We start from the raw sequence: 27,278 nt of genomic DNA on the forward strand, positions 1-27,278 counted from the left end.
CCCACATCGCTGAGACAGGCAGAGGATATGACACGCCGGATCGAACGGACACGACAAAATAATAATAGAAGAAAAAAAAAAATGATGAAAAGCCAGAGGTGCTGTGGTGCGGGGTCGTGATGAAGCGCAGCTGTGTGACTCCGTACTCCCGAGACGCACTGCTTTATCGGGCAAACCGTCCCCCCCGCCCCCCCCCCCCCCCCCTCCCCGAAGTAATGATAAGGAAAAAAAAAAACCGAAACTAAACCAGAGGAGGAGGTCGGCCCTGATTCGACAGTGACGACAACTTGGCAAAAAACGTATAATTCTTTTTCTCTTTTTTTTTTTCCTCGTTTTGCACTCGGAGAGGGAGGGGTGTTTGAAGGGGGGGGGGCGTCAGGAAGCAGGAAGTCAAAAAAAGGTCACTGAATGAGCAGCAAGACAACACTGCCTTTTAAAAAAATAATAGGCTGAGGCAGACAGACAGGTCGTCAGACAGATTTCGACAGGCAGGTTTCAAAACGCGCCGCTGCTCCTCCTGACTCCATCCGGTTCAAAAAAAAAAAAAAAAAAAAAAGAAGTCACTGGGCGGTACAAAGAAACGCAAGCCCCCTTTAATCGTATCCCTCGCCGCCGCCTCCCCCCCCCACACAACATAACCGATCAGTGAGAAGAACTGGAGAGAGAGAGCAGGGGGCGGGCCGGAGGTGGAGGAGGGTGTGGTGGGGAGGGAGGGAGGGGTCACTCGGTCAGCAGCTGTTGCAGGAGACTCTTCTGTTGGGCCTGCGCGTTCTGGGAGCCCTGCGGGACGGGCCCCTTCTGGGAGGCCCCGCCCCCCACCATGGCGCCCGGGTTCAGGTAGGAGTCGCTGCCCACCAGGTTCACCGTGCACTGGACGTCGGCGAAGACCTGCACCTGCTGCACCTGCGCCACCTGCTGGAGACAAAGCGGGCGGCGGCTTTAGTATCCGCTTCAGCTTCTGTTCTTGCAAAACAGGAGATTGAACCCTCGACTCACCGGCTGGTCGCTGCACACGGGGCCGATGGTGCTGAGGTTGTTGTTGCTCATGGCGATGGGCTGCCCCATTGAAGGCACAGAGGCCACGCCCCCCGAGCCCCCAGCCATGGAAACTGTGATGCTCATGTTGTTGTAGGCCTCCTGCTGGCTGAATGTCTGCCCTGCGCTCTGGCCGGACGGGCTGAACAGGCTGCATCAGCAAAACTCACAGGTCAATGATGTGCTCACACAAAACGCTGACATGTTTGAGTGGTATTAAAGGAGAAACCTGTTGCTGTTGATGCCAGCCTGCTGCCAGCTCTTCATGTCTGGAGACTGGTAGCTGGGAGGCGGGACTTGTTGCAGCAGAGGACTCTGGGAGGTGGAGTTTTGGGGAGACAATAGTGGGCTGGTAGGGCTCATCTCAGGAGGGAACGCTGGGTCTGTTTGGACTAAAGTTATGGGAGAAATGAACAAACCTATGCAAGTATTTGTTTTAGGTCTTATTGGATAATATGATTTGATATAAAGAGCATTTTCAAAAAACAAAAGCAGAGACAAATCATCTGACTGAAGACGCTGTAAGAGGTTTTGATCAAGCACTCACCGTTTCCTCCAAACTGCTGAAACAGTCCTGTCTGCATCGTGCTGACATTGTTGAACTGTCCCGGGACAGCCCCCAGCAGCGCCTGGTTGAGTGGGACTCGAGCAGTCAGCTTGTTGTCCAGAGGCCCGGCCGCCATGGGGCTGAAGTTACTGGGTGAGGTAGGGGGGTTTCCAGTCACGGGGCTGTACCCTTGTGGGAAGTTGAACTGCTGAGGCGGCTGTGGGGTGACAGGGGCTAGTTTTGGGATCCGCACTGGCCCCACCCCTCCAGTGGGAGCGGTCGCCATGTTCTGTCTCATCATCAAGACCTTCTGCTGAAAGAGCTGTCTCTGCCGGTGTTGGTTACTGTAGAGTTCCCTTTGCCGCTGCGCCACCATCTGGGCGTTCAGAGGAGGCTGCTGAGGACACGGCACAAACACAACTCAATACACTTCACACTAATGTAGTCTGCACAAGAGCGTGATGTTAGGACTTACTGGAGAAGCCATCTGCGGCTGCTGGACTCCTTGTCGAACCCCAGCGTTCATGTGTTGAGTTCCTGCAGGAAACTGGTTCAGACCGGCCATTCGGTTTTGCATCTGAAACACAGAAGAAAATCATTTATTACAAGGAAGTCCTTAAATTTGCAAAAGGATCCTGTTTATTGAGCGATGAAAGTAGAAGACTGCTTAAATCAATGAAATATGAAGCTTAATAACTTCTCAGAGGAAAGCGCTAAAAAGCTGCGTCAATAAGTCCCGAGCAGTGATGAAAAGCAAAGAAATGATTACCACAAATCAGTCACAGCGCTCGTGTCGTCTCCTGGACGTAATGCTGGACAAATGGATCGTTCACAGAAGTGGACACACAGCAGACTGGACTTACTTGCTGCGGGCCCTGTAGTCTCTGCTGAAGTTGCAGCCGCAGTTGGTTGGGGGCCTGTCTAAGCTGAGGGCCCATGACCTGGGGTCTGTTCATGGCCTGCCTCATACCCACAGAGGCCGTCCCACCAGGGAAGACCCCGCGGGGCGTCCCAAAGCTCATGACTTGAGGCCCCACGGCTGCCATCTCTGGAGCAAACGGAGGGGCTGCTGTGAACTGAGAGGGGTAAGAGGGCAGTTTGGGGTCCAGGGACACAGGGGTGGCAGTGGGCTGCTGTGTGGGGAACGTCTGGGGCACAGGCTCGAAACAGCCACCCTGAGGAGACAAGATGAACGACATTAGCAAAGCAGAAGGGAATGATAGTGTTACACAACTAGACAGTATAGTGTTTTCCTGTGGTTGTACTGTATCAGGGTCTTTCTGCTGAGATCATTGCATCTTATATCCAATTATCTTCTCTTTCACTAAAGACACTAAATCGATTATTTGTACAGAAAGTAAGTGACCAAGAACTAAAATGTCCACATAAGTTTGGTCTTGTGACAGCACTTTGACACACAAACAAAAGGCTAGTGAAAGCGCAGGATGCCAAATCTAGTTTTCTATATAGTGAACAAAAGATCTCCACTGCCAGCAGAGTAGTTGTCTTACAGTTTATTCAAGATGAAAAAGGGGTTTGTAGAAAGCCTGTTTTCCTCATGTATATAAATCACAGCTGCTCTGTGTGAGATCAGTGAGTGAATATGATGTGGTTTGTACGGTCTCCTCTCACTCACCTGGACCAGTTTGTCGATGCCAAGGGCTTTGTCCAGCTCAGCCAGTTCACTCTCGTCTGTCCCGCTGAGAAAGGACACCAACTGTTCCAGCAGAGCCTTCTCGTCGGTCCGCACCTCAGGTGTGGTGGGAGGCCCAAGCACATCATCCAGTGTACAGGGCACGCACTGTCTGCTCCAACAATCAACACAAACAAGTCAGTGTTTTCATCACTCTATGATTTCTTCAAGACTGACTAAAAACTGCATGCAAAGAATAGGTTTATTTACTCTTGTGGTGATGCCAGAGGAGTTTGTAAAGGGTTTCCCAGAACGTCAAAAGGCAAAGTGTCAGACAGGCCCAAAGGCTGGAACTGGGAGTCGGCCACGTCCATCTTGGTTAGGCCTGAAAAACATTTAAGAGACTTTTAACTTTATGATAGACACAAGACCCTGGCCTTTAGTAATAAAAGAACAAGAAAACAACAATATAATCAAAATGATGCATTGTAATAATCTAAGAAATCAGTTCTGGATTCACACTCCTCTGTGAATCACCTTGAATTACCTTTAAAAATGAACTTTAAGAAAACCCAGAGGAGTTTTACTATCACCAAATCCAGTGTCAAATATGGCCCAGTGGTGTGTGCGACTGTACCAGTGCTTGAACTGAAGATGTCCTGCTCTGGGAAGGGGCTGCTGTCTTTCGGGGTGAGGAAGGGGTCTCTCTGGCTCTGGTTCTGGTTGGGTGTCGGAGGATTGAAGTCAAAAGAGGACTGACTCTGAAGACTGCAGCCAGACGCAGGTCCACCATCGCTCAGTCCTGCCCCAACAGAGACACATGCTAAAAACTGAACTCCCACTAAAAGAGTGTTGATGATTAACACAGAAACAACAACAACAACAACAACAACAACAACAACAACAACAACAACCTGTAAATAGATCATTGGAATAAATGATTAGCCTGTTTCCAAAGATGCGGATTAATATCACACAACGATATTAACTGGGTTAATATCATATAACGACCACTAGGGGGTGTTGATGTACATACGGTCTGAACCAATGGCCGGTTGCACAGCTGGCATTGGGCGGCAAAACAAGCTAGTTTTGCATTACTTAGCATTGCACTTTCCACACATTTTAAGCAACTGCAACGCCTGGTTTGTAATTTTTGGAAACTTTTTACAGCTAGATTGCTCCTGTGATAACGCTGTGTTAATTACAATTAAAGAAATCAGGCTGGTTTTCGTAAGAAACATTTTAGAAATTTCGTATACTGCTGAGCTACGATCGAACTACACGTCACGCAAAGGACAAGTCTACAGTGAAGATCCCGCCCTTATGCCCTTCTTAGGAACATGCTCTGTCAGAGCAGGGTAGGGGGAGTGTGTAAATTCCTCCCCGTAGTTATTAACGGGGAGGAGTGAGGAGACAGACTGAGTCTATTATTATTATTATGTCTATGGTCTGAACAAATGGTGTGAAAACTTTAGCTTGTGTGAAAAGCGTGTGTAAAATGCATTTGTAATTTTCACAGCCTGGACTGTGTCAAGTGGAGGTGGTACCTCTGTTGGGGGTGCCTGGGGGCTCCCTCTTCACGCTGACGTTGCGAGGAGTGCTGGGCTCAGCGGGCTGTAGCTGAGAAGGGGACTGTAGTTTGAGCTGTGGGGAGGGGGAGTGCAGCTGGGGGGACAGGGCCTGTAGTGGGGGCAGAGGCGACTGGAGCTGGGGGGTCGAATCCTCACTGCCCTGTTTGGCCCCAGTTGGGCCTCTGAGGCCAGGCAGCAGCTGAGTGAGAGGGTCCACGTCAACAGCAGCTCCGGACATCTGAGAGAGAGAGAGAAACACTCACCTTTATGTTGCATGAGAAACTGTACATTCATAACATTTCCAAGTGATTGTGAACCTTTACATTATAAACAAAATAATAGGACGCTGCTCAACAAACACAGAACAGCGAGTGTCAAAAAAATGTGGTGGCATTTGTGGAAAAGAGTGAATTGAAAATGCGGTGGAGAAAATGGGGCAAATGAACAGTAGGAGAGAGTTGTGGGGGACAAAATGTCAAAGGTTAGGGAGCTTCAAAGGCTGCAGCTGGTAGCTAAGCCTACAGTGGAGCCAAAGTCCAAGAAAATAAACATTCACCTTGATTTACAACGGCTGTCAGAAAATTACCCAGTGCCACGACAGTGCAAAGCTCAAAGAATAAAAAAAACAGTGTTAATTGTGAACTATTGTTTATTACTCCATGAGTGTGTTTACATGCACTCGAGTAACCTGTTATTAGGCATATCCTGGTTATGACAATATTCTGGATATGATGTCAACATGTGTCTGAGAAACCAGGACACTCATATCTCTGTTTACATGAGCAACTACAGTATCCTGGATATTTAGGCTCCAGAGAGGGGCGGAGCTAATGACGAATATGGTAAAGAGCTAAATACTTTAGCAATGTTGTAACGCATTTTTTCAGACATTTCTCTAGCACAAGGACAAGAACTATCCAATGAAGCACTTAAAACAGCAGAGCTCTTTGCCAACATCATTGACAGACGTAAGAATAAAAAAAGAAGATTAGATAAAAATTGGTTTGCTCTGAAAGCAGCACCGACTTCCAACCTGAGATACCACGGAGAAAAAAAGTTGTTACTGTTGGTTACTTCAATGTTAATTTTTAGAAGATACAGGGTTTTAAAAGCCCAGGTACCAGATAAAATGGCTGTTGGAAAGTGTTTGCTCTTGCCTTATCTGTTTCAAAGGTTTGCACATACTCAGTACGTCAGCAATGGTAAAAAAAACAAGACACCGTGTTTACATGGTACAGTATCCTGGAAACAGTGGGTATATCCCAGTGAGAATGTACTGGTTTGTAATAACCTGAATATAGGTTTATCCATGAAACTGAAACCAGGATTCTGTGTTTACATGAACCAAACAAAACCAGGAAACTTAGGCTGTTTTCACACATGTTGGAGTGGCTTATGGATCGGCCCGAGACCACCCTAGTTCCAACTGGATTTACTCCAAAGTTAGTTCAGTCCGTGTTCACACGCGCCCACACCAGACGTCGCACCATCACCCATGAAACAACGACCAGCTGCTCAACAAACTTATTCTCTTGACAACGGCAGCAACCTGTCAATGCGCCGTCACGCACGCACGTGCAGTCGTGCACACTTCCCTGATGTTACGGGAAAGTGTATGTGGTCACTTCTCTCTCGTGGTTAAATACAGTGAGGCAGATATATACGCATCGTCTTCGTCTCCATCTAAAAGATGAAGACTAAAACTAAAACTAAGGGGGCTACCAAAAAAACACATCTGGATACACAATGACACAGACATTAGGGCTCATTTACAAGTATGAGAAGAATAGTAGCCGTGTGGTTCTGTACCGTGGAGTCTCTGCTGTCCTTGCGGCTGTCTCTAGGACTGGCCTTGGGGCTGACGCCGGACGTGAGGGTGCAGTTGACCCCTGGAGGTTTGGAGGTAGCGGAGCTCCCTGTAGGAAGGGGTCCAGTACATGACTCCGACTCGCTGGCTCTCTTCTCCAGCTTCACTCTCACCGTCTGCAGGCTCAAGGCTGAGGGAGGCGGCAGGTCCCCCAAGTCCTTCAACACACAACCAAAAGTTAGAAGACAAAACAAAGCTTCCTGGTCTACCGTTATGTGTAGTTACTGTTGTGATCTGTGAAGCAGTGAGCTAACACCTGCAACAGCCAGAATACTTTCTCACTCTGTACTGGGCTGATACCTTCTCGTCTGTGTCCAGGAGGAAGCGCAGCAGCTGGTGGTCCTGCGGCTCTTTGGAGCTGGATTTGGCGCCCCCTGTGGCCAGAGCGGGGCTGGCAGGAGGCTCCTTCTTGATGTCCACTTCAGATTTGTTGCTGCTGTCCTCTGCGCAGTTGGAGGAGTCGTTGGTGTCCTGCAGCAGGCGATGCAGGATCTTGTGTCTCTCCGTCAGAGTGCTGTGAGATGCGGGGCACTGTGGGGTGGGGTGGGGGTTGGGGTGAGGCGTTGAGCTGTTGTGGATGTTGTTGGTTTCAGTTCCCGCCCCGTTGCTGTCCAGGAGCTGGTTGAGGCGAGGGGTTCTCAGAGGGGAAACTGAAGGAACAGGATTTTTGACAGCATCCTCTGCACCTCCCTCCGATCCCTCTGAGGGTTTGGCAGAGGACGGCCGTGGGGTACTTGCTTGTCTCTGAACAGGAGATGACAGGGAGAAACTCCCCGCTGTCCCACCGCTGGTACCACTGCTCCCACCCCCTGCAGGGGAGTGGAGGCCCGCTGTGGAAGGAGAGAAGGGGTTCCCTGGGGCTCGAGGGCTGCCCCCTAGCCCAGGACTGGCCCGTGGCATCCTGGGCGACATAAATGAGGTAGGGGTGGCTGTGAGTGGGCTGCTCAGAGGGGAGGGGCTGTTGACCTGCTGTGTACACGTCCGATTGGGCGTCAGGTACCCAGTGGGTGTGGCCGGGCTCTGTCCGTGGGATGAGGCGTTGCTGTTGTTGTGGTGAAGGCTCGAAGTGGTGAGGCCTGAGCCTAGGGATGAATTACTGCTGGGGGGCAGGGTAGGGGACCGAGAGGGCGTTTGGGCATTACTGCCCTGGGACAGTGGAAGGCTGGGGTTAGTGTTTTCCTGAGAGCTAGCAGTGTTGTGTTCCCTGAAAGAACAATCCACACATTACAAAAGATATTTTGGTCATAACCTGCGCCTTGAGGGAATGAGTCTTACCTGTCAATAGTGTGGACACCCATGATGAAGGGCTGAACGTCAGGGTTGGGGGGGCAGCAGAACTTGCAGCGGGTCTGAGCGCTGAGCGGCGTGCCGTCGCTCAGAGTGAAATGGTAGAGCGGACTGACAGCTGTGCCATGCGTCATCACTGTGGAGCAGTGTACACACACATCAAAACAGGAAACCACGGTAGACTTTGCTCTCACTTTGTTTTCAATGAGGCACACAAGTGTACTGCATTGATAAACAAATAAGGGATAACACAATTCCACACCACAGTCATTGTTTACACCTGATACAGATTACTTCGGGTGTGCAATAATAATAGACACGCTTTCATTTATGTGACAGGAAAATATCTCAGTCAAAACTATAGTGTGGAGCTGGCACTCAGACAGAGATAAGAGGCTCACCCTCATGCAGCAGCTTCTTGGCGTGGGAGGGCTCTTTGCCCTGCGGCTGGAAAAAAGCGTAGATACACTTCCTGACCAGGTCTTCCCAGCCTGGTCGTCCCGTTGCTCGCAAAGAACTAGTTTCTATGGAGATGATCTTCCCTGAAAGGTCAAAGCAAATAATCATGACTCTAATACAGCCGTTTGAGGAGGGTGTCTATTTCTTATTCCTATGGATTATTTTTGTTCTAAAACGTTTACTTTAGGGGAGGGCTGCACAAATGGCATTACCTGTGGGGTCCTGCTTGGTGATGAAGGACTCTGTGACGGGCTGTGGCCGAGGCACTCGACAGGCGATACAGATCAGGCAGCTCTGGAGGTCTGAAGACAAGACAGGATCATCATGAGAAAATGTATTCATCAAACAGATTGGAAATAAACAGATTCCTATTACAGTTGTCACACATTTTAAGACTGATCCACTGCTCAAATGATTATAACTAAAATATAACGGGACCGTACCGTCTCCTTCCTCCTGCAGGGGGCGGGACACGGTGAAGCACTGCATGAACTCATACTGCTGCCGGGCCTCCTGGTTCTCGGAGTCCGCTTCGTCCGGAGGCCTCTTCAACATGCGACAGTTAAACGTGTGGCTGCTCCTCCGACCCTGCTCTTGGGGCCATGGCGCGCCATTTACTGCACACATTCACCAAAGAGACGAGGCCTCATCAAAAATATCTGAGGTTAAAGAACTTTATTGTTGCTGTAGGAATATTCCCACTAAGGGAAACTGTGATAATAAAAAATGACAAAATGTGGATCCAACCTTGTGGCATATCAGTTATCTGTTCCTATAAAAACCATCAAGGCTCCTCCTCTTTGTTAACATTCATTCGCTAAGGAGCAAACTTTGAGAAATCAGCACAGAAAAGCAATTGTTTCTTTCGATCACTTGTCACACCAGTACGTTCACACATTCACAGCCAGAGCATTTTCCTTCAAGCTCCAGAAGTTGGTCGTCAATTAAAAATCAACACTGCGATGTGGCTCTCAAAGCTTTTTGTGTCATTTGTCTTCATTTTTTTTTTTTATCTTACCTTGATGGTCTGTTATACAAACTCACTTACCAAGGCTTTTGGGCAGCAGATTGCGTACAAATTGGTTGTGGTCTCCCAGGTGGAGGATGCTGTACACACTGGAGGTCATCAGCTCCTCCTGCGTGTAGCCGAGGTAACTGGTCACATTCTCAGAGACGAACACGATGCGGCCCTCGCGATTCGCCACAAAGAAGAACCCATCAAGAGCCTGAGGGAAAAGCGGTTTCATTAATAAAGCTTAACATTTGCATATGGACTTTGTTTGCACGTGTGAATGAAAGAAAAACTCGTTACTACATTTGGACAGATTTTAGCCCTTACATTTCAAGTTGAAAAACATAAACATGTAAATGCATGGAATACAATAATAAGCAATTCCTCATGTTTGTATATCCAAAAAGACCGCAGTTGCCAGCAGATGGCGCAAGGACCCAAAACATTACAATAAACAGAAAAATACTTCAGGGCATTGTAAAGTAGCCTGAGCAATACACTTCACATCCCCCACATGTGAAAGCAGATTGGAAGACCCAAAAGCAGCAGAGCATCATACATAATCTAAATGAGTAGATGTCGCCTGTAGCACTCATGTCATTGTTGTATAGTCTAATTAGAGGTTAGCATATCCTTCAGTCTGCCTTCAGGAGAGTGTTAGCTAGTTAGCTGTTCACCTCTAGCAGCAAGGGCCCCAGCGCCTCCTTCTCCATCAGCCCCTGACTACTGGACGAGATGTCGCTCTTCTGCACATCGTCGTCTGGAGACAGAAGAGCTGCTTTCTCTGTGAGAGAAATGGACACACACATACTGTCAGTTAAACATATTGTATGCTAAAGACAGAAAATATACAGCTACATGGACAATACTACTTTATAAAAAAGTACAGCGCAATCTTATAGTCCCATTTGAAAGACAGTTCTTACCCGGCTCAACAAGAAGAGCCTCAAAAACACTGACTACACAATCATAGACTGACAAAGCGTTACAGCCAACATTAATAGCACATTATGTAGAAGCTCTGACCCTGCTCGCGCCGTCTGATCTGCTGGATTTGGTCCACGGTGCTCTTGAGGATGTGGCACTTGTCGGGTTTGACGCTGAGGCTGGTGATGTCGCTCATGTTGGACGACAGCAGCTCGGCCAGTTCCTCGATGTAACGGCACTCCAGCTCCCGTCTGCGCTTCTCCACACTGAACAAAACACACACACTTTTATGACGGGAGACACTTTCATTCAGATTTCTGCTTTATACGAGTGATCAGTGACAGAAAGACACTTGTGATTTGTTAAGATTCTGGTGCTGTATATTTACAATTTGACCCAATGGTTTTCCAATAGCCAAGTAAAGCTTTCCTTCTCTTTTCCAGTAACATTATTCACAATAAGCCGTCAAGTAAGGTGAGATTTCTATTGGTCAAAGTGAAAAACTATTCTATGTCTCAAAATCCAGACCCAAGTATAAAGAGTGAGAATAAAATCTATAGTAATGTTTTTTTGCTTGTTTTTTTTGTTATGTTGGCTACAACTGTGTTTCACTCTAAACATCAAAGATACAGTATTTATGGATTGAAGCTTTTGCTGTAGACCTGCACTGAAGTGTTCAAACAAAATATTTGAACTTTAAGGCCAAGAGGTGACATTCTAAAAAGCCCAGGATATGCACGTACACCTTTCCATTCAAAAACACAACCCTCAACGTTACAAACAGGTCAAATCACACTTAACAAAAATGTGACAAAGTTTAAAGGAAAGATTTTAGAACAAAGAGTAAAAGAAAATCATTTGAGTAGTTTAAAGTAAACAGTGTTTAAATACTCCTTTGCGTGCGCAGCCTTTCGCCCATATATCTATAGTGCAGTAAACAATCACAAGACAGGACAGGGTTTTTTCCTACAGCTCAGTCTAATTCTACACAGTTTAGGACACAGGACACAGTAACAGTACACGTTACCTTGTACTTGTAATGTTTCATTTACAGTCGCACTCTGCACTAAAGGAAAGAAGCTTCTAAAAGAAAACTATGAAGGTAAGCTAACGTAGCTAATGTCATGCTAACAGTGGCTATTGCTATCATTCGGAAGTCTGGGAAAATCCCCTTTTACAACCGCGTTATGCCATGAAATAGCGTATGAAATCTATGCCTGTTTCAGAGAGCTGTCTTCTTCTTGGTCAGACAAATCAAAGGCCTTCCGCCCGTTTACGTCACATCACTTAGGTCCGGGGGAAGTCCGTTCCAAAATGAGCCCTGATCAGCCCTGACTGACTCACTTTCAAATATAACAAAGCGAGGGTAAATGGGAAAACCAGCATTATATAACACACGCTGGGCCTTTTGCTCCCGCTCTGCACTAAAGCCATGTGCTTCATCTTCTTCTCAAATTGCACTAATACACTCTGAGGCCAAGGAGGAACAGCAAGGTATGTGGTAAACATGAGAGAGAGAGAAAAAAAGCCAGGGAGTCATGTAGTGTGTGTGTGGGACAGTGGTGAAAGTAGGTCAGCAGCAGAGCACTGGGCAGAGGGACACGCGGTGCTCAGGCGGGACAGCTGTGCCGTGTGAGTGCACCGGTCAAGAGGACAAGAGGACATTAGCCGTTAGCCCCGGTCTCTTAGATCAGCGGACATCAGAGGGCTCTGAAGGTACAATAGTAAGATAATGATTTCCAAAACAAGGAATATTTTGGAGTATTTTTAAAACTGATTTCAATCAGCAAAAGAACTAGAGTGGCCTCTGAGGGACAAAACATTTGTTGGTAAAGAAATGCAGTTCAAACTACTGCACTATTGCGCTTCTTCAGTTGGTGCAATGTCCGCAATGTTAGACATTATTCATTTAATTAGAGATAATTTTATATATGCTTTAGTAAGGCATTTACAATAAGTGTTTTCTGGTTCAGACACAAGTCACATCCAGTTTAAGCATAAGACCCTAGTTATTATAATCATAAAGGGGCTGATATTATAGCAAAGCATTATCTGGTTATTATAAACGGTCGGCCCCAGACCTCTCTATAAAACTGTTTTGTTTAGACATGTTTAGACAACCACCCACAAATGGGTCACCTTTTTGTCTCAGGGTCAAGTGCAACTGCATTTCTGATGCTATTGTTTTTTGTCTCTAGAGCGGTGCACTGCACAGACACAGGTGAAATGTGCTGCTGGTTGTCCTTCTTCAAACAGCATTGACCAAAACACCATGGGCGCCTCCTCCTGTGGTTACCTTTGGCCTGACGTGTCGCATGGTGAGCCCTTCCTCTTGCGGGACTCTGGCGTGGCAGGGTCCAGGGGGCTTTCCCCGACTGTACTCATTTTCAGCGGTGACTGGCCTGAGGAAGACAGGAACAAGTGCATTTAGATCGGCTCGTCACGTTAGATTTACATTTACATTACAATAAAGGTTTATCTCATCTTATTTCTGGTGTTGCATAAATGAATGTACTGTGAAACATGACTGAGCTCACATTTAAACAAGAAACGCATCATGAAACATTTGCCCAATACAGCGTTGGAAACTCTCATTACTGCTGTATTATCATAAATATGACTTTGATTATTTTGTCTTATTGTAATTTTCATTGTTAACAACTGAATGAACCAGACTCTGTCACTATAGCAACAGGCAGCAGTACAACAGTTCATTGAGAGCATCAACCCGAGCTGCGTTCACCAAAACAAATGAAACACAATTATTCAAAGGCATTAGAAGTGTGTATAGTGTAGAACTAGAAAGATGGACGTGATTAAGAAGTAAAAGAGGCCACGTGAACCTAAAACCTTTATATAAAAAAAAACATAAATGCAGAAAGTTTATTACAAAATGCGTCTTTATTACAGAATGAGGTGAAAATGCTTTTACATCTTGAGCCTTTGCATAAATGTAACTTCCTCAAGAGCAAGGTGGCTTTTGGTGAACAACCTCCCAAAATGTGTTTGTAGCTCCCTGGGACACGCAGTGATATAGGCCCGGGGTCCGCCTTTAAATCCAAAAACAAGCGTCCATTGTGAGCGCCCGCGCCGCTCGGAGGACGCTAATCCTTCCTGACTGCCAGTGTGTACGTCTCACCTCAGTTCACCCCTCTCTCCTTCCTCCTTCAGCGCGCGCACGGAGGATGAGGAGGAGAAAAAAAAAAAAAGAGGGTACTGTAGTCATCTGCCGCGGCGAGAGCACTGTAGCACATTAGCACTCAATAAAAACATAAGTGAGCCTCTTTCCTCAAACGCTCAGGCGCTGCACTATTCAATAAACGCTGAAGAAGCTCGGTTTGTCTATTAATAAAACTGGAATTATGGCTGCGCGCTCCAGCTCACATCCAAGGTTTGTTTTGTGGGGAGGCACTGGCGTACGGAGGCTGCTGAGTGTAGGGGAGTTTAATACAGTTATTAAAATCAGAGGAATAAAGTAGATGGATCTGTGAGTCGTGGTGTACGGCATGGACAGTATTTCAGATCCCTCAACTATATGTGGAAACACATTCACAAATATTACACCTGAGTTTAGATCTTTTTAGAAACCATTTTAGAGGGTTCTTTGGTGTTGAGGGTAAATATATATATAAAAAAAAAAATGCCAAAATTGGACCGCAGGTCTGAAGTCAACTCAGCATAATACAATTGTGTATTTTGAGATCTTTAGGGCTGAGAAACCTATCAATACTGCTGCGCCTCTTCATAAAATACAAAAGAAATGCTTTATAATGTTCATACTTCACACGTGTTCGTGGGTGCTAGAGGCCGACCGATATGTCGGGCCGATATTTGGGAATTGTTCTATATTGGCTGTATGTCGATCTAATGCTGACAAACGCCAATCTCTCCGGAACCGAAAGTGATAGAGACTCTGGAAAGAGCTCAGTCTGAGCTTTAATATGAGCTCAACAACACCCTCTTAGGCCTCAAGGGGACTGAGAAACATCACAATGAAAATCGGTCTGAAAAAAGCCTCTTAAACACAAGTCTCGCAGACTAAACCTCAGTGAATATGGACATCAGAACCTGGAGAATTCAATCGCTGAGTTAGCTTTAACCTCCGCAATTATATTTTTGATCGCTGTGCAAAATGCTGCGGTTAGCATCAGTGTGACAAAGCGAGAGGAAGGATGCTAATGCTAACATCAACTAAGCAGGACTGAGACAGAAACTATGATTGGATCACGTAAAGAAATAAACTAAAACCACTGCTGCAGTGGCCAAGTGTTTGTGTTTTACATTATGAAATAACGGATCTAACATAATATCATGAGATCATTTATGTTAGTGCAACCTTAAGCCTGTCATTTCCCCAAGGAAATAATGTAGAATAGTCCAGTGATCCTTGTTTAATGTTTTTTCTTCATTATTTTATCGATTGATATAATTGATAAATGATGACATCTCTTTTGGAAGAAAAAATCAAGACTGTATATATATTGATGTCACACTGGAGAAAAGAGGACCATTCACTTTTTCACTCAGAGAAAACTAGGACAGGAATGTTTTTAATAAATCAGCCTTATGCCCCTAAGAAAACACATCCTGCTGTCACAGTTTAACACATTTTACACTTTAGAAGCCTCATATAGGATTACACACAAGAAATTTGAAATATCGGGATATCAGGATCAGCCAATTAAAATCCCAAAATATCGGCATCGGCCTGACAAAAAACCACATCAGTCGGCCTCTGGGAACTGTTTACGGTTTGGCTGATTTTCATGTTTAAATGTTTAAAGTTTTGCAATGAACAAACCTGGTGCAATAAACTTTACAAATATCAAAATAAACTGATTTCGATTTGCATTTGTTACAGTTCATTTCCTTCTGCCTTGATCGTTTCGGTAAGTCTGTGGTACACATGTACTTCTAAGCACAGAGGACAATTGGACTAAGTGTAGGGCAATTATTACCGGTGCTGAAGGATGGACATTACGGCTGAAATGACTAAAAAGCACTACTCTGTGCTGGATGAAAACATCAGAAATCAGCAGCCAATGTGTCCTCATATTATGTGTTCCAATGGGACGCTTTGCGGAAAGTCTTTATGAAGGTAATTGCTTTGACCTTCGTAATTCATCTAGAGATTTTATAATATGTAGTTGCTTTGTGCATCGATTGTTTGTATGAAAAGCACATTATAAATACAGTTTAATTGTTTGAAAGTCTAAACATAGCATTAAAGATAAAAAGTGTATCAGAAGCCTTTGCTATAAGTAAAAAAAACATTCTATACAGTTTATCTTTCTAAATGTAACTGCATGAAAGACAAAAAGCTTGAGTCCCAGAGCTTTAGGAAACTCCTCCGACTTTGTTTAAAACAAAAATATGATCAGCCGTCAATGTGAGGTGTGTTGGAAATGTATAAAATACAGAACTACAAGTAACTACAGTATAAAATGTTTCTGCAGAGTGCATTCTTCATGGACCTGCTGTGACACAAACACCTGCTCCTCAAGTGTTTATAGAAATATTCAGATTTACCGTAGAGGAAGTGTTACCTTACTTGCATTCAGCAGCCGTATACAGTTCAGAGACAAACATAAATAAATGGGCGTCGCAGCTGACAAAATACAGGAGACTTACGGTCCGGGCCTCTCTCACACAGATACTGTAACTACTGTACTATTTGTCACATGCTGGAATAGGGTTCAACAGGTTTAGCTTTAGCATTTGATATACGACTCGGCAGCCCTGTTTACAGCCTTTAAAACCGTTTTGGAATAGTGAAAATAACACAAGTCAAAGCTTGCATTACGTGTACGGGACAAAACTCAATGGCCACTTCTTTAATTACTAAGAAGTGTTGATCATTAACCTTCAATAGGAGTGAATAAAATACATGTTGTTTCTAACTTTTCTCTCAAAAGACAAATGTTTCTATGAAGGCTGCAAAACAAATCACCAAATTATTGTCACATAATTAAAGCCACACTGCAAAACATTAAGAAACAATTTCTTTATATTATCGTTGAAAAACATCGATATAAAACGACAATGTGTCTTTGCAGTGAGTGGCTCAGCTCCTCAGACCTGACTAACTTTACTGGGAGCGGGACGTCTCCAGCTCATCGCCATGGAGACGTTGACTAAAGGCTGCCAAATGAGATTTAAACAGGACAGGTCCTTATCCAAATGAATTCTTTGTTTACCCACAGCAAACAACAGCATTTTGTTACGGTCATACGGAGCATGTTTTGTGTCGGCAACAGTAGAATCCAAAATGTTACGCATTGTGCCTTTAAGTAATGCAATATCCATAAAGTCGTCATAAATACATCGCAAAATCACTTAAGTTCTCCATCTGATTGAGATTTGCAAAACAAAACCCCCAGGAAATGGAAACTTGTGCTGATTCGGTCCTGGTTTAGCATTTGTTTAAGTCTTGATAAGACAAAACACTTTATTAATGAGTAAGTGCTTTATTTGCCATTCATTATTTTCAATGGGTTGGTTCTATCTTGACCAACTGCAAACAAAAAACTGATGGTTGAAAGTCTGTTCTTTTGGCAATTTGATTCACCCCATTAGCTACAGTAGATAATCGTTTTTAACTATGGGCTGTGCAAAACCTCAGGATCAAAACAAATCGATCTGGATTTAATTCTGAAAACAAACAATAATGCCCTTTACTAAACTGCTTGATGAGAGACATTTCCAAACAGCTTTCACCTTCCATCCCATTCAACACAAAATTGCCTTCAGTTTAATTCCTCAAAGTCCAAACTCTGAGCTGCAGCTCCACAGGGCTGCCCTCACCAGGCAGATGAGCAAGATTGATCGCAATAACAGTTTGATTAAATGCACAATCCAACAAAACCCCGATATTTCCCAAAGTGCCAAACGAGCGGAAGCCAAACGACGCGGCCAAAGCCCCGCACCTCTGGGGACGGCGATTGGGATCAGCATGTCTCCTCGCTCAGACCTTATGACCCGTGCATGCGGACAGCGGCGGATGATGGAGCCTCCGTAACGACGAATCCAAACGAGACGACGGAGGACGCCCGCTCCATCCCCCTCGCAGCCTCGCACGGCGGCGTTGGGCTATGTCTCCTCCTGTTTGAGACGGCACGTGCTGTCGTGCCGTAGTGATGGGAGCGCACACAGGGAGCACGCAGGATGTACAGACTGTCGAGGGGGAGCGGGGCGGACCAACAGCGCCTCCGCCACAGGGAGCACAGGAGGAGACATGAAGATTTGATCACATGTGGCGCGAGTGTTCAGGATCCTTCAGGCAATTTCATAAAGAGAAATGATAAAAATGATAAAAGTAATGCGTTGGTTTTATATTCCGCTTTTCTGGACACTCAGCCTTGAACTGATTGTTTATTCACTTGAAGTGGTTTGCCCAAGGACACAACGACAGTCCGCATAGAGGGAGCAGAGATTCGAACCAAAACCATCATTTTCTGGAAGCTGGTCCACATTTACTTATTGATTCAAACATGTACCTCAAGAAACGGCAAAAACTACGATCTGTGAATGACAGAGAGCTGACTCTGAAAGATGCAAACTAGAAGAAATATATATAAATAAGTGTAATATCCTGGTATTCAGTGAACGCTTTGTGTTAAACGTCAGAAAACCTTCTCCTGTTTCTGATGCTGCAAGTTACAGAGAAAGACATGTTCATGATTTGATTTCAATAACGCTAATAATCAAACACGGGTCGACTCATCTGCAACAGACAGACCATATAAAGTTAGCCAATCGACCTACAAATAGATTTCTGTGACATATGACAGCGTATTCCCCCATCCTCGTTCCTCTACAGTCCCGGGCAGTGTAAATACTCGCACCCCTGCCTGCGTTGGGACATGGTACGTCCCGTGCGAAGCTGCTCAGTCACTGTTGCTAAGGCCCACCCTCCAGAATATAGGACATGAGCTGCTAATGTATACAGGCGTCTCCAGCAGCAGCAGCAGCAGCCCGGCCACACAGCACTCCCTGCACAATGAGACTCACTGCACACAGGAAACACAGAGATCTGCGGCTTTCACATTCTCACTGTATCACTGGATTCTTTTCTTTCATAAGTATCATGAGATGTGTATATCGAAAAAATATGAAACTCTCTCAGAACAAGGTAAACAAAGACTGAATCCTCTCCAAGAACACAATAACCTTCCGACGCACTTTGATGTTTCAGCACACAGTGAGAACCTCTTAAGGTGAAAATAACTAAAGAGCATAGAAAATGTTCAGTAACTTTTTAACTTCTATTCAAATTTATATCCACGATCTACTCTTAGGACACAATGCAAGACTTTTTATTAATGACATTCTAGCACCAACACACCAAAGCAACACAGTGTTGCCTTAAGCTTAATTGTTAAAAAAAAACCTTCAAAACAAAACAGCCGTGCACAGAGCATACAATGTCTTCCTGATCTTCATGGTTTTAAAACAGAAAACAAAGACAGTCTTTCCGTCTGCAAGAAGCAGCATTGACAGTCTGGACCACAGCTCGGAGCGGCCATGCATCAAATCGCTGCAAAATCGTCAGCGCCGTTTTCAAACTGGTTTCGACACTGCGGCTGAGAGCCCCGCATGAATATTCAGAGCGGTATTGAGCGCCACTGTACTGTGTGTAATTTTAGCAGGATTGTGTGTGTCCTGGTTTCACCTCGGGACGCGCCGTGGGAGGCCTACGCTACAGCCTTGGGACGCCCGGGCAGCCCCCAGGGAGAGACGAGGCATTGAGCACGGAACGCGAGTGCAAGGCTTTATTCTTTGCTAAATACTAAATGACAGCAGTGTTTTTCAAACTGTGGGGTCCGGTCTAAATGTACAGAGGAGTTGTCCATGTTTCTCTCATGTGGTCTGCGGGACATTTTCAGTTTTTGACCGGGTTTAGCCAGGGTTCAGTCTCATGATGCTGCAGCAAGCGACTTGTCCATGTGCTGGAGCGCGAACCACTGAGCCAAATCTTAGGATATCGAGACACTTCAGTCCCCATTAGCCGAAGCAAGAGGCTTTTTCCACAAGTACATTGTATTACAAGGATTTCAACAGCAGCTGTCACATTGAACTTGCATTTCGGTGTTTGGTATTACACCAAAAAGCTGAACAGCGTTGGGCTATGGATTGCAACGAATTCATGTGCTGGACAAAGAGCCCAGCTGAGCACAATGTGGTCGGTAGTTCTTGCTCATCAGGGAAACAAGAACATCCTATCAAAGTTTCTCTGAGTTTGTAAAACATTTTAGGACCATGTGAAAGCTACCAGAAAACATTCTGGATCCATATAAGATTTCACAAGCAGTCCCTGTCTCTCTCATATTCATTATTAGTTATGGCACTTGGGCCTCAGCTAACGAACCATCTAATTATTTTGCAAGTAAAAGGTCCAGGGTTCAACTCCTGGACCATTAGGGTCTGTCTGTTCTGTGCCTGGAGGGGTTTCCACTGGTTGCTCGACCCAAAACTGAACTGCGGTCGCCCATTGTTCTTTACAAAACCCCCCATCGCCATTAAAGGAAGGGTCAAACGCAGAGAACAATAAAGTGAACCATACTCTGATATTGACCTTACTTCGGCGCTTTCCTTGTAAAAGTCTCTCAAAAGATTGGTGATGGAGAATTATAGAGTTAATTCGGCCATAGCACATTCCTTTCGAATCTTATCATATTGTACTGTCAAAGGGGAACATTCAGGCGCCGACCTTCTACATGACTTGTGGCCTAGTCAACGTGGCACATTGTCCGAGAGGTAGACTGTTAGTGCCTACGTCTAACCGAGGCTATATAGCTCTCTTCATGTGGAAGTATCCCCAGACTCTGAATGATCAATGCTCTGAACATTGTGTTGACTGTTCAAATGTCTCCAGGCCTGTAATACGGTAATAAACTTCTAACATGTAAGACATCCAGACCGTGTCCCGTCTCTCCATCCACATCTCCTCCGGACTCCTTTAGTATTTCCCTAACAATTGGGAGCTTTAGTACTGCTTCAATCTGAAACTCTGAAATCTTGTGTACAAACATTGTTACTGCACCTTCTCATTTCACAACTGAAGAACCAACACATGGAAATCCAGGCCGACAGAGCCCATCAAAGTGTTTCTCTTTCTTACTTCACTCAGGCAGAGCTGATTTAGGCAAATGCAGTGGAGCAATTGTAGAGCTTGACACATGGAAATGGGGGGCCAGAGGAGAAAACAGCTCATCCTAAAGTGTCGTCAAAGGTTCTACAAGGTGCTTCATGCTCGTCCTAAAACAAACCCCTCCAAGCCCCATTTCACCACCTGCGTGTTGCCTGTTGAACATAGGTTCATGATAACAGTTTTCACTCAAACTGTCAACCCAAAGCAACGCACTGAAACGCTCTGAGCCAGAAAGACATTGAGCCAATGAAACGCTTTGACACACTGAACCACAACTCCCAGAACAAAGCGATACATGGGTCACGTGACCAGCTGTAGTGATACTTCGATGTATGTATGTATGTGTTTAGGGATGTCACGGTAACCGGTGTAGCGGTAAACCCCGGTAAAAATTTTGACGGTGAAAATTACCGTCTTGTTTTGTGTTTTTTTTATTATCTCGGTGAATAACCGCACCCGCGGTGTAGGCACGGTGAGCCTCACCAGCCACCGTCTCATCTGCTGCAGTTTCCGCGCATGCGCACTTTGTTGTTTGCAACCCAAACAAAACTTTCTCGAAGCTGGAATCATGTCCGACACGACAGCGCGCAGGATCTATCAGCCTCAGAGTTCAGTTTGCGGAGCGTGCAAGAAAAAGTGTCTCCAAATGCAGCAATACTTCGAACCTCTTGACTCACCTGCGTGACCGTCTCCCACAGCTCTATAGCAGTAAGTTAACGTTGGCGTTTTAGCTGAAATGCTGATGTGGGACTTTGGGTTGAAGGAGAATGTAACGAGTCGCCTCATAGTGCGGCTGCAGCGCCACCGCCAGTATATAAGCCATGTCGCGGATACCTCCGAACGATGGCACAATGCGTTACGGGGCTCCCGGTGGCAGATCGCAATAGATTCACTCTCGCCGCAGTTTTATGAATTTAATAATGATGGTATTTTCCCAAATCTGCAAAGTGAAAGCTCACTGGAAGGACAACAACAGTTTTCCTGATATAGACGGTTTATCTTCGTTTCTGACGCTATAAATAGTCCATGTAATACCCTCGAAACGATCAACAATACATCGTTATAGTTCCTTTACTTTGATGTGAAAAGGCTTTGTCTGTATTTTTTTATGTAACAAGCACTGTTAAACTTTTCTGAAACTATTTCAGTTTGTGTAGGACTATCAATGCTTTCTGAACATATTAACACACATTAAAAAAAAATACCGCGAATATACCGAAAACCGTGATAATTTTGGTCACAATAACCGTGAGGTAAAATTTTCATACCGTGACAGCCCTAGTCTGCTTGACAAAGAGAAGCTTTACTACTAGTAATGAGTAATGAAGTTATCAGGGTTGGGTAAACATGGTTGAAAGCTTCTAGGATGCGAGCTGAAACATCAAACACTTAAATGACCAACTATTTAAGCTGCAGATGACACTAAAGAACGTCAGTGTATGGTAGAAAACTCCTGCACCACTGAGAGCTGACACAAGTAATCTGTTGCGATGATCTTGGCCACAATACTGTTTGAAAGCATTTACGCTCATGTATCTCTGAGGCCAAACAGCTGCACACAGGACACTTAATTCACTTGTTGCAGAGAAGGAGAAGATGCACCTACTTGGTCTAGGGCCGGAGTATGTGAGTCATGGGGCGGCTGTGGTGGCCTTGTCCAGGCTCAGGGCTCGGGGAGGGGGTGGTGGGCGAACAGCAGGGCCTCGTGATGTGTAGGTCAAGGCTCCACGCCCGCCCGCTCACATTGTACCATCCCAGGTGGACACCTTCCCCCCACCGCCGGCTGCAAGAGAGGAGAGAGAGGGTTAATAGATGAATTTAGAACCATTGCAGGAATGAAGCGGTTCAGGTAAGTTTACGGACAATAGCCGCCTGCTCTTGGCAAGACGTGGACTGCGCTCAACAAGAGCTCAAAGTATTCATTTATTGATCGGCATATGGACTACATAGGCTGCATCATTGCAGCAGATGTAGTTATGTAAGCAGTGGTACAAGCTAGAACCTTTTACATAACCAGTGGGCTCGAAGTCAATTGCAGCATTGTCCCACATTTGTAATTAGTCAATAGTAAAAGAAAAAAAAGGTGAAAAATGCAGGTCAGTGAGGTGTGGCTTCCCCTCTCGGTCCGACCGCAGTGTTGAACCACTCTCAGCCCAAATGTGTCACAGGAAACTGGTTTAGTGACAAAGCTCAGGGAAAGTGCTCTGGGGCGAGAGGTTTTGTGTCATGTAAAGAAAAACAAATGCCACAAAGTACGAAAGGTTTTGCTGGTAAACAATAATATGAATTTGGTTTCCGTTGAAGCATCTCAAAGTGACTTCTCGTTTGTGACGCAGGAGGCAGGAGGCAAAGGTACACTGTGTACCTTCAGCAGCAATAAAGACGTATGACTGCGTTACACATTACTTTCCATTCTGTAGAAAATTTCTAGTCTTCAGTTCTTAGATATTAAGAAACTTTTGGTCATATTTAACTAGAGGAAGAGAAATATCCAGTGCCAATTGGAGGTTATGACTTTGAATAATACAGCAGGAAGTGTTATGTGTTGTATTGGGCTGGTCTTGGGTCAGGTAAGGACAGCCGTAGGGTTGACCTTAATTCAGCTCTTATGCTATGGAATCTTACTGCACCTCATTTCACATGACACCAGATCACCCAAAGCGCTTCATGCAGCTATGCTAGTGTCAGTGCCTGATGTAAAGTTTCCCTACAACACAGGAAACTTGAAGAGGACATATCATTCATATTGGGGCATGGAAACCTGCTTTAGGAATGACCTCAGCGTTGATACGTTTAACCATTAAAGGGGAGGTATAACGCAACATGGACTTTTTGAGCATTCTTAACAATGTCGTTCCCTCATCAAACAGATACCTGGACTTCGCGAGGGTATTCTTGCAATCTTTCATGAGGACCATTCGACTGCAGCTTATCTTTCTGTTGATCCCGAGCTCCTACGAAATCAGGAAAACTCAAAAACTCAAACGGTTACGGAGCTTATCTCTACGTCGCAGAGCACAGACAGGCAAAACCATCCCCGGAAACTGGAGGTTTGTCATGAAGGGGAGCGAGGAGGTGGGGGGTACAGAGGCTTAGGGACAGGGCACGTGTTAAACCAGGCAGGGACAAGTTTAATACAGCATTTTCTAACCAACAACATGTAAGAAAGTGATCAGGATGTGCTTGACATTACAAATACCAGAGGAATTAAAAACAGCACAAACCCCAATCGTTGAAACATTTTCAGCATGTGGAAAAGGCATTTGAACACGAAGGACTGTGTTGGTTGGCATCTGGTGTGGCTTGGGTTCCCTCTGCGGGACCCAGTGGGAATTGCCTGTCTTGAACTCAAAATACAAGCTTTCATTTTTAGCTAACGGCATATCTTGCTGTGCATTTTCCCAAACGCGTGCAGCCCTGCAATAATGCAAACCAATGTCCACGCCGCACGGCAAACTGCTGAATGACTATCACATGTATTCCGAGTCTAAGGCGCAAAACCCCTTCACTTCACAGCCTGTATTTGCCAACACTTGTCATTCACACTTTACTCTAGGTGCGGATTACACGCCTCACGCTGAAGCCGCCACATCCACGCGCCGATTCGCTTCACCGCGCGTCCCTAAAAAGCAGCATCCTGTTTTAATCCCTCTCTTGTTCTTTCGCCGCTCCCTCTGACTTTTTTTTATTTTTTATTTATCGCCCGGATGCATTGTGGGTGTTAGAGTTTACTTCTCCATCACATAAAACACCTCCTAAAGTCGGCGCGGGGCAGTAAAAAGCGCGGCGGCTCCTCTTACCGCGCCTTGGCCCTGGTCTGGAAATGAGGCCACTGGGGCTCCACTGTAAACTACCACAACAACTGGTTCAGACGGTTTTCTTTTTCCCCTCCAGAGAGATCCTTTTCAGTCCGCCCTTTACATCTCTGCGTGTCCTCTGAGCGCTCGGAGATCCTCTGTCTGCTGGCTCTGGTAACTCTGACCCCAAAGCAAGACGGAAAACGTTATGAATATGAAATTATATTATGTATTTAATGTGCGGATATTGCTTTAGCAAAAGTGAGTTTCACTTTCATTTTCACAGTGGTTCTGGTGGTTCTTTTGGGACTCTTCATTTGGCTTTGGTCATGCAAAATTGTCATGCGAAAATGGATGATTTGCTCTCAACACATTGGATTATTCAACCTGCTGTGACTGCATTTATTTGGGGGTGTATTTAGCACTGGACGCTGTTTCTTTGCTTTTCTTTGGCTCATGAGACTTAACAGTGGTTTACCGTGTGTCCTAAAATTCTTCTATTTAACCTACCGTGAGCCTTTATAACCGCAGTCATTAGAAAACCGGTTCTTCACACCCCTAAAACTATTTATACGATATTAAAGGCTTCATGTTTATCTGTGAGTGACACAGCAGTCACCACTGAGCGCTACCGGATGCAGGGAAAGCCAGATGTTCTGTAGACTGAAATGCACAGGAACGACACACATCACTGAAAGTAGAGATGCACCGATACAGCTTCTTTGCTCCCGATACCAATACCGATACTGGGGGCATGAGTATCAGCCGATATCCGATATCAACCGATACCAAGAGACTTTGTCAAAAGTGTCTTTCTCTGTGTGAAAAAGTGAAAGGTCCTCTTTACTTCATTTTCAGATCAATAAAGTCTTTTCTTTTCTTGTCAGATAAATTATCAATTATATCAATTAATTAAAAAAATTAAACAAGGATCACTGGACTTTTTCTAATATCCTTGGGTACCTGACAGGCTTTTAGGTTGCATTCATATAAATAACTCATACAGTGATCTGATCATTACAACTTGTGTTAGATCAGCTATTCTTTAAAAGGGACAATAAGGAGTTTAAAAATGTTAAAATTATGTATTTCCCTCCCCCTACATGTTCCACCAATGTCCTAATGTGTAGAATGAGCCCAGAGCTATTCACAACTGCCTCTAAAATCCTGCTCTGTCACTCAAAAAGTCCGTCATGCACGAGCTTAGGTGCAGTTACATGTATGACCTGAGGTGGCAGTAGTGAGTATAAAATGGCCAACTTGCATCTCGCCCCTTTAACAGCATTTCATAACCTAAAACACAAACACTTGGCCGCTCCAGCAGTGTTTTTATGTTGTGAGGCTACTTTAAGTATTTCTATCTTAGTTTTTGACACAGCCTTGATTAGTTTTCGTTAGCATTAGCATGGTGCCGCTAGCTTTAGCATGCTGTTGCTAGCCGCAGCATTTTGTGCAGCGATCAGAAATACATTTACGGAGGTTAAAAGCGACTGAATTCCCAGGTTCAAAATGACATTCAGCATGCATTGCCCATGTCGGATATTTGTAGCCGATTCCCGATATTAGATTTTTTCAGTATCGCTCCAATATAGGTGCATCCCTAATTCAAAGTGTGCCTTTTGATCTCAGAAGGTCGAGCTATCACTGCCGCTGTAATAGGCTTTAGAAACTTTTAGAAAGCAGTGCTGCTCTGTGAGGGGTATGACTTCGTTCTGACTTCAGTTTATTAAGAAGGCTAGAGGCGCCTCTGCGTCGTATAAAATAAAACAATCCAGGATGCTTGTTGGAAAAAACATTAAAGTCTTAAGCGTTCTCAAAATCTTATGTCAATGTCAAATTTATTTATAGCACATTTAAAAACAGCTACATCTGCCCAAAGAGCTGTACAATAAACATTATAAAGTGCAATAAAAGAGTAATAATACGTGATTAATTCAAAACAAAGGCCATAATTAACCTGATAAGCCCCACAACTATAACAATATGACACTGTTGATGTTCTCAGATCTTCTCTTGGGTCTTATGTGAACAGTCATTACTTGTGACATTTAAACTTACAAGGTCTTTCCGAGGTTGGCACTTGAGAAACGAGTAAATATTCGATCGCGCGAGGGCTCACAGCTGCTTTGTGAGGATGTAATTTTCCCTTTACACCGACGCAGAGGGCCTCTCGACTCGCTGAATAACATCCAAGTCGCTGCATGTTTCACACCAGAAATTGTTCAATCTTACACTCGCGCCACTCATCTGTGAAAACCGCGGTGGAGAAATGATGATCTATTTCATGCCCTTGCTTAAACTAAACAAACAAGAGATGGCAGGCTGAGGGTTAGTAAAACAAACACCTCATATTGGCTTAAGATCACACACACCGGCCACTTTCCAGGAAAAGGACAGGCAAGGCTACAGTGTCAGAATGAGCAAGTATTTCCCTGAAGGTAACATGCTGTCACAAAACAACATTACCATTAGAAAAGCAATACATTTCTCCCTAAATGAGTTTTGCTGAGAAATGCTGCACCAACTACAAGTAGGAGTAATGATTTTCAATATCTCTAGAAATAAAAAACACATATTACGATCACTTCTGATTGATTACTACTCATAATTTCCACATTGTATGAGTGCAGCAGACTATGTTTATAATTTTTAGTGTCTTTACACCTGTCCCAATCTGGCCTGTGCATCCTGCAGATTCCCCGACTGCGCTCTGCTGCTGAGGAGGTTTTTTTTTTGCGCTGAACAAACACATCTCTGGAGGCACGAGTGAAGACAGAGCGACTGAACAATCGACTCCCTGTCTCTGGAGCGGAGCCAGAGCCCACTGACCGACGAGCGCAACAACACGGGACACTGCTGAAAATGAGCTGCTTTTATAACGGGCCGCGCGTCGCTAAATGACCAGCGCTGCAGGAAATCCGACTGAACTATGACTACAATGAATATGTGTCAATAAAAACATGGAATACTGTCGGCGTGACGTCTCACAT

The 27,278-nt window shown here is 45.0% G+C and overlaps 1 protein-coding gene across 2 annotated transcripts in view; it reads right to left on the minus strand.

Annotated features, from left to right (window-relative positions):
- Positions 1 to 338: 338 nt before the first annotated feature.
- Positions 339 to 27,278, minus strand: part of ncoa1 (nuclear receptor coactivator 1) — a 30,681-nt gene continuing 3,741 nt past the window's right edge. Inside the window, exons 2-22 of one of the 2 annotated variants that reach the window (XM_079572256.1) lie at positions 22,098 to 22,274; positions 12,638 to 12,743; positions 10,441 to 10,607; positions 10,092 to 10,198; positions 9,451 to 9,628; positions 8,846 to 9,019; positions 8,615 to 8,704; positions 8,345 to 8,485; positions 7,932 to 8,079; positions 6,957 to 7,860; positions 6,599 to 6,814; positions 4,766 to 5,027; positions 3,853 to 4,017; positions 3,486 to 3,600; positions 3,219 to 3,387; positions 2,446 to 2,757; positions 2,058 to 2,159; positions 1,583 to 1,979; positions 1,265 to 1,427; positions 997 to 1,186; positions 339 to 912 (exon numbers count right to left, since the gene is read on the minus strand). In XM_079572256.1, the coding sequence (XP_079428382.1) occupies positions 721 to 912; positions 997 to 1,186; positions 1,265 to 1,427; positions 1,583 to 1,979; positions 2,058 to 2,159; positions 2,446 to 2,757; positions 3,219 to 3,387; positions 3,486 to 3,600; positions 3,853 to 4,017; positions 4,766 to 5,027; positions 6,599 to 6,814; positions 6,957 to 7,860; positions 7,932 to 8,079; positions 8,345 to 8,485; positions 8,615 to 8,704; positions 8,846 to 9,019; positions 9,451 to 9,628; positions 10,092 to 10,198; positions 10,441 to 10,607; positions 12,638 to 12,726 (4,281 nt within the window). In that variant the 5' untranslated portion in view covers positions 12,727 to 12,743; positions 22,098 to 22,274 and the 3' untranslated portion in view covers positions 339 to 720. Of the gene's footprint in view, positions 916 to 996; positions 1,187 to 1,264; positions 1,428 to 1,582; positions 1,980 to 2,057; positions 2,160 to 2,445; positions 2,758 to 3,218; positions 3,388 to 3,485; positions 3,601 to 3,852; positions 4,018 to 4,765; positions 5,028 to 6,598; positions 6,815 to 6,956; positions 7,861 to 7,931; positions 8,080 to 8,344; positions 8,486 to 8,614; positions 8,705 to 8,845; positions 9,020 to 9,450; positions 9,629 to 10,091; positions 10,199 to 10,440; positions 10,608 to 12,637; positions 12,744 to 22,097; positions 22,275 to 27,278 lie in introns of both variants that reach the window. The other variant, XM_079572255.1, reaches the window with a different exon arrangement.

The sequence above is a fragment of the Gobius niger genome (genome assembly GCF_951799975.1).
Source record: "Gobius niger genome assembly, chromosome: 15".
NCBI lineage: Eukaryota > Metazoa > Chordata > Actinopteri > Gobiiformes > Gobiidae > Gobius > Gobius niger.